This window comes from Danaus plexippus (assembly GCF_018135715.1).
Source record: "Danaus plexippus chromosome 13 unlocalized genomic scaffold, MEX_DaPlex mxdp_15, whole genome shotgun sequence".
Taxonomy (NCBI): Eukaryota; Metazoa; Arthropoda; class Insecta; order Lepidoptera; family Nymphalidae; genus Danaus; species Danaus plexippus.
In genome coordinates this window covers 2,304,068-2,316,242 of record NW_026869849.1, presented here as the reverse complement: position 1 = coordinate 2,316,242, position 12,175 = coordinate 2,304,068, and the positions used below count along the sequence as shown (strand labels likewise).

At 30.9% G+C, this 12,175-nt stretch overlaps 1 protein-coding gene and 1 long non-coding RNA gene across 2 annotated transcripts in view; one reads left to right on the top strand and one right to left on the bottom strand.

Moving 5' to 3' along the window:
- The first annotated feature begins 215 nt into the window (after positions 1-215).
- Positions 216-1,025, top strand: LOC133320225 (uncharacterized). The gene is made up of 3 exons (XR_009753663.1): positions 216-341; positions 411-504; positions 910-1,025. It is a non-coding gene; the product is annotated as an uncharacterized LOC133320225 (long non-coding RNA).
- A 6,054-nt stretch (positions 1,026-7,079) lies between these two features.
- Positions 7,080-12,175, bottom strand: part of LOC116770050 (uncharacterized) — a 56,236-nt gene continuing 51,140 nt past the window's right edge. Inside the window, exons 3-4 of the mRNA XM_061527765.1 lie at positions 9,214-9,432; positions 7,080-9,139 (exon numbers count right to left, since the gene is read on the bottom strand). Coding sequence (XP_061383749.1) covers positions 8,039-9,139; positions 9,214-9,432 — 1,320 coding nt within the window. The 3' untranslated portion in view covers positions 7,080-8,038. The remainder of the gene's footprint in view (positions 9,140-9,213; positions 9,433-12,175) is intronic.

The window sequence follows — 12,175 nt, the reverse complement described above, 5'->3', positions numbered from 1 at the left end:
ATATGCATAGTTCCAAATTAACCGGTGTATATTTGGGATTGTTAAAAGTGTAATTAACTTACTATCACTTTAACATCAATTGGATCAGTAAAAAACATTTCACATATTTGCTCTAGTGATAAAAAAAATTATGACACTGGCCACTTATAGAATAACCGATCAAAATAGTCATATTTTATAATTAATGTTTTTTGCTCTTCTTTTCTTACCTATGATCATCGCTCGAGAAATCTTTTCATCAATTGTGACGTCTAATAAAATGACGTTGACATCCGACTATTGTGAAAACATGAGTATTCTTTCATGCATTTTACACAAATATTTATAAGCTGTATTATGTGGTAAGGAAACAAAAATTAAATATCTCTTTCGTTATTCATAATGTATGAATAACTATAGTTATTTTTCAGCTGTGCTTGCGGCCTTTGCAAATTACTTTGCATGCTTATACCGATAACAATAGCAGTTATTGTGGGCGTGATTATATACTACTCTGTGAAGAAGGTATGGCCGGAACTACCTTGATTGAGTTGAGAATCAATCACGGTAATCTCTAATTAACATGCTCACATATCTGTGAAATAATCATTAGTGATATAGGGTTTATTCAACCGTATATATTGTTGTGATAGAAATTTGTCCCCTATATCTGCTACCTCTGTCATGGCTTCAAACCGTTTATATTAGTATTAAGAGTATTACTTACTCATGAATACAATACAGTCAACATTTTCGGTTGAGACTGTTTTCTATCTTAAAAGAAAGAAAAGGATAAATAAGCTTACCTCTTTGAATTTGTTATTGTAGTTTGTTTAAATCAATGGTGATATTTTAAACATAAATTTAAACAGGTTGTTCTTAAGCGTTCCTTATAGTAACGTTTTATAGACTATTTGTTTTTTTTTTCAGATCTCTAAACGCGACTTACCTTAAGCGTTAAACAGTATTACTGAAAAATTATAGATTAATACTTATATTTTATAATGTATTTGTATAAATAATGTAATGTACCAATAAATTTTATTATTTAATGGAGTTTATTTAACGCATAAAAAGTTATTTAGGCATTGGGGAGTTGGTTATTCTTGCTTAAAAAAAATTGTTTTGCTAATTTTTCTTTTTTGTAATGAGATCTAAGATTTTTGCGAGTTTTATTCATTTAAATGAAACTAATATTTTTCGGATATACTACGTGGATTTTATTATTTTAAATAACTACATAATCCCGACGTTTCAGTTACTTTTCAGCAACCGTGATCACGGGCAGACGAGATGTGAATTCACATCTCGTAATTATGTAGATTTTTAATTTTTTTTTTTTTTTAGGTATAGCAAACGAAGTAAAGATAAGATTATAATAACTGTAGGTGGCAGAGCTGAACTGCTCAAGTATAATGATTTGCTCGACCGAGGTAGTATCCTCTTCGAAGAAGGTAATGTAGAATAATGCAGCTACATGCCATAAGAGGGAACGCAGTCAGCAATTTTAATAGAATATTTCTTTAGACTCTATGGCAAATACACACATCGCTATGAGTTACGATGGTTCTGCCACTAATCATGAAATCTTTTTTTTATATATAATAAGAAAAAGCTTGAGAGTTAAAAGAAAAAAAATATATATTTTCCCGCCTATTCGTGTCTTTTTTTAGGAAAAATTTCAAATTTTTGATACCAAAAGTTCGAACAAATGTTGCTTTGATCTTAATGTTATGTGAGTGATAATCTGTTCAAAACCACACAGACTCATTTTATCGACTCATTTTATCGATAAAACCACTTAACGTCATGCCAATACTTGGTAAGAAATATTTTATCAGCTCTGAAACGAAAATATCTCTATAATTTCTCTCGAGGCTAGTCCTGACTCAATTTAGAGATGTAGCCTTCTATATCGTATTCTTAAATATTATATGAACAAAGTTAACAGATTTATCAAATTAAAGAATTCTTGTACGCATTCCGAATAATAAATTTTTGAGCACATTACTCAAATATAATCAGAATATTTCTTTGTATACAAACAATTTTGGTATAATTTCTACTTTTGATCACGTTTAAGGTACGTTTGTAAGCACAAGAACCTTTTCGTTCTTCATAATAACGTAATTTCTCAATTGTTAAACCTACGAAGTGCTATATGAAATGATACATAAAATATACTTTACACTCAGGTCACGTAACAACTACTGATTAAATGGGATTTTCATAGTATTGTAGGAAATCGAGTAAGTATTTTCATTCTTCAAAGGATAATGTCACCAATGGCTACATTTGCTTCCAACTGAGCCATGAAAAGTTCCATTCAAATATAACTCGAGGAGCAGCTTATTTATTTTCTCTGTCTGGAATAAGAATTTTTGAGATGAAATGTCATATAGATGCAGGCGTACGACACGTTTAAACATTTTTTTTGACAAAGCTTTAATTTTCGTCCATGTATGAATAATGTATAAAACTGTATCAAGGCGAAAAAGCATTTTGAAATATTTATTAAGATATTTCAGGAAGACGTTTTGCCGTTCCTTAATAGTGTTCAGTGAAACGACGTTTTCCAATTGCAAATGTAATTACAAATTGGGAGGTCAGTTAATTTATGTATCAATTTACTTGAAACCGATGTGTTTATCGCTTCATTATAATATATATTAACATGAATGTCAGTCAATCTGGTTATAAACCTGGATGGGCAAATGTCAATTTTGCAAAGGATAATTCCAAAGATTTTTGTTCGATTTTCTCAATCATATTGATAAAATCCGTGTTCACTATTACGGAAAGTGGTTAGTTTTAAATACGAGGTGCAACAAATATTCTTTTTAATTTAATATCTATTGATAAGTTTTAAATATTATATCAAAATCACTTCATGATAAGTACAATATTATATTTCCTTTTAAAATTCTGATATTCTTCACAGCTAACTAAAGGTAAAAACCTAACCAAAATGTTAATTCATAATTTCCACTTTATACTATACTTCAGTTATTATCGTGTTTGAATAGTTATTACTTGTATTAAGCGTAAATTTACTTTTTGTATCGTAAGAAACCCTTTTTTGTATAAAATACCCATTTTTTAATTTCTAAAACAATGGCTATGATATGTAATATTTCTTTCTAATACAGAAACGTAATCCGAAAGGAGAGATTTTAAACTCTGTATTTGAGGAAGCTTAAATGCCCCAAAGGCTCATTCACACGAACCACGTCTCTACTATTAAATTATATAAAACTTTTACTTTGCACAGTTATTATTGTACTTTAATATTTTTTTCAATTTCTTTGCTGAAACTGTTCAACACGGGAAATTCTATTATTATCGAAACTATATTCGAATCGTCAATTGATAAGTATTCCTCATTTCCCTTCCTCTTCTAAGGATACACGCGTACTCGATACATATTTGATCGCTTAAATATCAGCGCTACTAAGCACTTTTTTTAATTAATATGGCATCATTAGGACTAGAATCGTGGAACATTTTGTGTCAAAGTTTTTATTTGTTGCAAGAGTTATAATCTTGAGTACCTACTATAGGGAGAAAACAAGGAGTTAGTCGAATGGAATAAAGACGTTTATTTAATTATAACTATTTATTTATTTTCAAAAGAATATTTTAGTTATTAGTAACTACATTACGTAATAAATTACAATAATCAGTTTGAGGTTACTTTTACTGACTGACTTTTACTTTGAGTAGTACTTTAGTCACCTTAACCTGTCCCTTTCCAATTCTTGTTCCTACTCATTAATATATATTTTCTACATATCCTTTAAGACAAAACTAAACTAGTTATGTCTTAAAAGTTGTGTTTTATGAATATGAATTTAATTCGGGCTAAATGGCTACATGGATACATACGTTACAATAATGATTTTTTTTGTGATCTATATTACAAATAAGCAAAAATTATCATATTGAGTTTAAAACTTTTTGAATCGTGTGTAATATTTCGATAAATAAGAATAAGTTGAACTCGAATATATTAACCAGTAGGCAAATAATAGGCCTTAATCTGAGATTTTTTTTAGTGTGAAATTGGTTACTAATTGTGTTTTTTAAGAGGACTCTATTATGTAAATCTAGTCTAGTCCGATTCAATATGTTATTGTTAGATCATTGGAATATTCAAAATATGTTATCATATAGTGTAAAATTTATCAATAATGACCTCAGCGTAGCCATTAATCAATAATTATATCAATTCAATCGGCAAATAAAATGCATTGGACATACCAATGGCCTATTTGATATACGATCTGATTTTAGACTTTTAGGTCATTTACGACATCAAGATATTTTTACTGTGAAAAACCTACGAATATAGTTACTGTGCTTTACTGAATTGTAGAATTTGAATTATATCAGATTTTAAATAATAATATACGTTATTTCAATTTTAGAAGTATAATGTTACATCCGTTTTTAATATTTATTTCTATCATCATAAATGTTTTTTGGACATTAACTTGTTGGACCCTATATATACCTATATATGTAGGTATATATATATAGGTATATAAATAAAGAAGAAGAAAATATGTCTAGGGTCCATACACTATTGTTGAAAATGCATTTTAAAATTTTTATTTATTTTATAAATATTGATGTTATTAATATTTTACGTAATATATATTGTATGTTAAAACTTAAAAGAACTGATATTTTTATTTAATTTTAGTTTACTATATTTTGTTGTACGTAGGATAACCAAATTTTTTGATTCGCTATTTCACAGAAATGGTTAACCGAGTTCCCACAGATTTGAAATACGAATTTTTATCACAGATAGAAAATATTTTGACAGACAGAAAATAAAAAATATTTTGTTTTGTTTCGGAGAATAGGGTGAATCAAAGGACAGATGAATAGAAAAATGCGTTGAGCATCATTCATAGCATCTTCAAATCAACTTAATTTGGAGTTTTAAATAATTTTATATATAAAAAAGAATTTCCAAAGGAATATTCCGCTCGACCCTTATCCGGTCAAGACCTTATAAATCCTTAAAGCACCTACCCTCATAACATGTTCATGAATTCAATAATCCGTAAGATGTGGGATCTTTGATATATCAACTGTACTCTTATTTCACTCGTTTAGGCTGTAACATATTATATGAATGCATATATATATGTACTATCTTACAAGATAATATATAATATATATAAATTATATATTATCTTGTACATATGTTACTTATGAGTAATAACGGTGTGAAAATCACAAGCGTAAAATAATGCAATATAATTGTAATATCCTAGCGTTTATTTTTGTATTTACTTCATGTGGCTTAATAAAACTTTGTAAAATGAAATGCTAATAACCTTCAGTGTACATTCAATAAAAAATTATTTTCTTTGTTTCTTTTTTAGATATTTTTCATTAATTTATTAGAACACTTTCAACTTCAGCAAATATATGTATAAAGATGTATTTATGCTATTGATTATTAAACATACCAAAGAACAATATATATTTTTTTGTATAAAATTAACTATCCCACAAAAAATGTCAACCAGAAATATTTGGGCTTTTTATTATGACACGTAACCAACTAATAATAATAATTCCAATATAATCTTCAAATTACACCCGAAGTGGTGTCGTGAAGTAATGTCCTATGAGCCAAGTACATGATGGCATTTTAATGTACGTATAATTTTATGGCACTCGTTGTAACAGCCTATATATATATTTATATTAACGTTAACAAACTTCAAGTTTGATTCTGTAAAATTAATCTGAAGCACTAAATAAGTCTACAATAAATTAAAATGTTCTAAATGTTCAATTTACTATTGACCTGAAAGTTTGAGCCGAATGCAAAAAGCAAAGGACCAACTCGATCGTAAAAACCAACCGGATTTGTATCAGATTCAGTTGTTTGTCGATATACAGCTAGTGTTAGAACAAGATAAGTCTTAATACAAGTAATTTAACATTTCATTACCACTTAAACTATTCACGAGACTATAAATTACATTTGCTATATGGAAAACTCATTTTCATATATCATATATATTTATAATCTTTCAACGAAAAATACTCGTTCATTCTTTTGTAATCTTTGAATTTCAGCTTGCGATAGATAAAGTTCTGCTCCGAATTGTAAAGTTGTCAATTGCATTCAGTTGCAAAGATTTCAAGCAAGTGAAACTGCAATAGAATATTGCTTTTGAATGTTAAAAGTGTCTTCATACGACAAAAATGTTAACAAAAAATTATCAATGCCTTAAAATATGAAACATCATATAGTGAAGTTTTGCGATTGATAACTCTTATTCTTCCCCTTATTATTGTTTTAGGTTATTTATATGACATTATTTTTATTTATTCGTCTGTTTTGCTTAAGAGCTTTGCTTGCTTACGAGGAGATTAAAGCTAGAATGTGTTACTATCAGCTACCATTGGAGAGATGAAAAAAGGTATGGGTGTATGCAAAGAGTTAAGAAATACATATGTATGTGAAAAACTACACAAAAAAATACGCTAAAGATAAGACCTTAAGGTTGAAAATGTTTTTTAAAATATATGATCAATTTCATGTATTAATAGTAGAGTATATAAAGGAAATGTGTTGCATCACAGTTTATAAGAGAATATGAATTCGTGCTGCCAGCGCGTTTGTGGTGTAAACTTAAATGCAAATTATGGTTCAAAAGATTTACGACAGTTCTGAGAAATCGCTACAATTGTTTACTGTACGTTTCACACGAGTTTACATCGTATACCTAAACACCGACAGTTTTAACGTCTTTCATACATTAATCATCGAACACATTTGTATATTGTTTTCGTGTGAACTTCAAAAGTGTTGGTAATGGAAACTCGTATAGGGTTTAATATGGTGGAAAACAATCCAGTACAGATACTATAAGCATTCTGGTCGTTCTGATTTCTAAGTTTTGAGGCCTTAAATTAATTAATACACTTTAATTATATATTTTTTCATACAGCGAATATGGCAAGAAATGATTATGAAATTAGCTTTTAAGAGCCCTTAATTAATTTAACTTATAAACATAAAGTAATGAAACAAACTGATATTTACTCAAGCATATTTTATTTTAAATGTTTTATTTTATATGTCTTGTCCATTTAAGTACATTTACATTTAAGATAACAGCGCTTTGACTAGAACAACGTTTTGTTATATTTCGATAAACATTTAAGACGAAACAACGACATCAATATAATATTTATAATTTCAATAATTAAGATATTCATATTTTATACACGCTACAAAAAATATTTCATTAAGACTACTCAAAATATTTAGACAGCCCCAATCAAATGTAAATATTTAGTTAGACTAAAATATTAATTTATATAAATAAAATTAGTCACTATATATAATCTGTCGCAAATTTAACAGAATGGAATGTTATTTTAAAAATAGATTTCTTTCAGTAATCTAATAAGTTTTATAGTTTCATAAAAGGTACATTTACATTTCGTTAGGCAACTGTTTTATAAAATTCAAATTAGTTTGTAAGTACATTTTTTATCATGTTCCGGTGACGCTACATACATTATTAATATTTTGTGACTTAATTAATAAGTGACGAATATCTCACTACACATTCAGGCAAAGAATCCAACAGTTGGACGGCGGCATTGAACAAAAGCGTGGCGTATTTTAGTACTTACTTACAACAATATAGTAGTTGCCTAATTCAGTGCATATATTCTTTACTTCAACACTATTTAGAAGCCTCTGTATTTATGATTTTTATTTAGAAATATGTATATAACAATTATACTTTTCTAAACCTATGGAATATAACAGATATTATAGATGGCACTAAAGTAACATATCAGTATGTAAAGCTAACGATATGGAGGAACCCTGTAGGATAAAACATTACATCTACGATAGAGTTGTAAATAGGAATAGGAAATAACATTTGGTCACAATTTCATCAGAATGGCCGAGTAATATAGAAAGCGGTAATAAAAAATAAAGATATTCGTACGAACGTCACTCCCAGTTATTGTCATTTACACCTTACATAGCGATGGGAAAGGATTTTTATAAAATGACATTATTATTAGCATGAGAGCGATGAGACCAGTTGAGTAGGAGCTGCTCATCGTGACTATCAATGATGACGTTTTCCGAGAGAGCTGTCGAACAAGACATAGTTCCTAGAAGAGCGCCGCTGGAGCGAGAGTGTTGTCTGCAGAGGGGTCGGCGTGATGGTGACTCACACTCATCAGACATAGCGCGAGTTACGGTTATCCGTGGAGACTGGCGCCGTCTTCGATCCCTATGAACACCTTCCTCCAAACCGAGAGCTCTACCTAAAACCACGTGAGGTGGAGCTCTTATTAACGGTATGGCTGAAGTCCTTGGTTTTGGTATTTCATCTTCTTGTGAATCTTGTAACATATTGCATGATGCTGCACGCTGGGCAGGCCGTTCTGCTCCTCGGGAACCCATCGCGGCCGCGTCCGATAATCTCCTCGTAGTGGGAGGTCTGATACAACCCGATCCGGCTGATAAGGAGGGTCTTCTGGATCCACAGGCGCTTGGTGTTCTAGCTTGAATCTCTTGTGTGACTTCACTCTTAGTCATTTTCTTCCGACGATAATTTCTTAACGATTCTTTGAAAGCTCTGCTGCGAATGCCGTATAAAATACCATTAACAGGAGGGGCTGCAGCTAGAAGAGCAACTGATAGTGCAGATAAAGACTGTGGAGGAACAGCTATTGCGGGCCATATTAAGACACAATAGTAAGGGAAATATAAAATAGCTAGTGATCCGATAGGTTGAAGAACAGCTGATAATGCCCGCCTTCGCGGTGGAGGCGGTGCAGTGAAAGGATTTCGTTGATGTGTTACTGTTACTTGGGCAGACAGGGTAACTTCATATATTGCGGCTGCAATCCTATGTCTGTGATAACGGGCTATACGTAAGATCTTTAAACTGCAAAGTAAAACAAGTGTGGTGGGTAGCAATAACGTCAATAATGCATATGTCAAGCAAAATCCTAGTGCTGTGGCTCCAGCACTGCAGTCAGGGGCGCAACCGCCGAGTCCAATGCTGTAGGTCAATGGAGGATGAGATGCAACAAGTGGTGTTAGCAGCGCACCAAGAGCTATCCAGCCGCTGGCAACGCAGATCACTACCTGATATAACAGAGATATGGTTGATTATTTTTTGAAAAGTATCTTAGATTTGTGATAATTTTTATTAATATTACTTTTTTAGCAGATACTATAGCTGCATAGTGTAGAGGTGCTGCAATAGCAGCAGCTCTGTCAGCATGTAGGCCGCAAACCGTCCAAAGTTGTAGAGGGTGGAGAGCGTGGAGTAAAGCACCACAAGCGCAAGCTCCACTTCCGCCGCACAACGCAGCACCGCTCGCTAAAGCGCCGACTGCTCCCAGATGAACCAGCAGAACCGATGAAGCTGATGCCGGCTGCAAACATAACATAGCTCATATCACTAACTTGTATTAATGAAACATACGCCAAATGTGAAATGCGAAAAATTTAGGAAATCTTTTATTTATACAATGGAGCTCGAAATATCAAAGGGCTTGTCGGCATATAAAATATTGTTTTTAATATTACTAGGTTGAAATCATCATTAAAATTTCAAATAGAAATATGTAATAATGTAATTTCTATAAATAATTTTAGTCGTTTAAATTTTATCAATGGGCATTTTACAGCGTTTGTGCTCTTTATAAGAGATGTGATAGAGGAAACAAGAGAAATAAAAAATAAACAAATTATTTATTTAGCAGTATTAGACACATGACTTCGTTAAACAATACACTTTACAGTAAATACATAAAAATTTTAAAATAATTCATTAAGATTTTTTTATTTATCCGTTGTTTCATAAACACGCATGAGAAGTCATATTTTAAATGTTACAGTTATTTGAAAGAACTAATACTTATTCTACTCAAATAAAAGTAAAAATATAATTAATTATTTAAGTTTAATTCACGTGAATGTGATTATAGGACACTCGGTTTCCCAGCGGGGTGGGCTTTAATTAATAAGGCTCTGCAAACAGAAGTCAGACTGGTGTGCTCGGCAGGAACGCATTAAATATTCAGCAATCCCCTAAAAAGGGTTCATGTAGAACCATCAGGTTTTGTGTAATCTTATTCGGCTCATTTTCAGAAACTAAATTTCGTTATTCCACAAAAGAAACTAAGAATTACGTTGTTATAAAATATAAGATAAAATATGTAAAATATTTTACAGTTAAAGTTCGGTCAGAATATGTCAAACTGTTTAGGAAGTATCCCTCGCATAAATACATTAAATGTAGTTACATTTTTTTTAAATAATAATCAACACTTAATGAAATCAAACTACGCTGGTTTGATGCCCAGATCTTGGCTTTGGATGATGTTGTCAACTAAATAAGTAAACAAATCATTTTTAGAAGTATACTCTACATATTTTAATCTTTCACGACCTAGTTATATTTCAAATGACTTCGATGCTTGTGTTACGGATACAAAGAATATACAATCTTCCGTTAGTGTTTCAACTTTTCCTTTATAAGATCACATCCTTGCATAACCTGCTATATCTTTTATCATAGACAGACGGCAATACACGGATATACGTATATAATTATGTTGTAAAATAAACGATTTAATTCAAATTCTGTATTTATTTAAATATTTGTATAAGGTACCAGACAGAAAACAAAACGAGAATGAAAAATATAACAGTATTTCGGAATGAAATGATACTTAAAATCGAGTCTAACCCAACCAAAACCTTGCTTCGTTTCGGTTTGACTGAAATTTAGTATTATATTTTGGTGGTAATTTAAAAAATTCCATAATATTATTAGATATATAAACGTAAGAAAACCTCACATAAATGTAACATAATTAAATAAGTTTAAAGATGTGTATAATTTGGATTATGTTTGAAGAAAATTAACTTTTAACTTCGTCTACCTCAAAAAAATTATATTCATATAAATTTAGTTATTTTCTATGTACACGATTCTTTTTTAGGGGTTCTAAGGATTTTTTTTATATCAAAGGTGACAAATGAACAGATGGCCTACCTAATGGAAGGTAACCACCGTCGCCCATGGACATCTGCAACATAAGGGAAAGGCTGGGAAAAGGAAAAGAGCAACCGGCTCCCTCACTCATCAGACGAAACGCAGCAATTAAAGACTAATTCACGCCGATCTTCTGTGAGAGGGTGGTACTTCACGGGTAGAGCCAGCCCATGTTCGAACTGTAGTTAGGTTAGATACCCACAGCTAGGCTCTACCACCTATTAATTACACTATATAAGAGAACTAAGGGATGGAAATATATAAATTTTGCCTTTAAATTAAAAACACATAAATTTTTTTTTTAAGTTAGTATACATATAATAAGATATATTTTTTGTTACAAAGCTTTCTAAAATCTTTGTATCAATAGAATTAACATCTAATAAAAGTGCGTCTCTTAATCGTTAATTTTTATAATCTGGTCGGAGGTTATTATAGCACAATCAATAATTAAAAATAAAAAAAACAGGATTTTATGTTTTATTGAAACTATTGTCAACCGATAACTGAATAATTTATTGTATCACTAAGAGATAGTCCTCTAAAGATCTTCCGGACTTAAGTTAGAATATGAAATATATCGGTACGAGGCTTCTGTTTTAAGCGACTATTATTTTAAGCCTCTTCAAATGACCAATATGAAAATTTAGTATCGTTCAGTTTTCTGTAGTATATATAACTAATGACAAAGGCGGTTAAGGTTGCAATTGTGTTCTTTCACTTCACTGCACATCACACAGTCACATGGTGAGCTATACTTGTATTGCACAACTTCCTCTCATCAAGGAAAAGGATTGCAAACATCTGAATGTTTCCGTGTTCGCATCTACTTTGGGCGTATTCGAAGTTAGGTTGAATATGCTGTTACTGAGGTAGAGAAATAACCAACTATGGCATTTAATTTTTATTAATTGTTTAATAGCTCTTTCTAAATATTTTTTATGATACAAATAGTACTATTTCATGTCTTATAAATTCATGATAGTCTTTTCACTTCACCGGCATCGCATCAAAATGTAATTGATGTTTGATAAAAGTTTATTATCTGTGGCTTTAAATGGCTGTCGGCATGACTCGCTTAATTATTGCCGTTATATCCGAATGTCACCAATTTA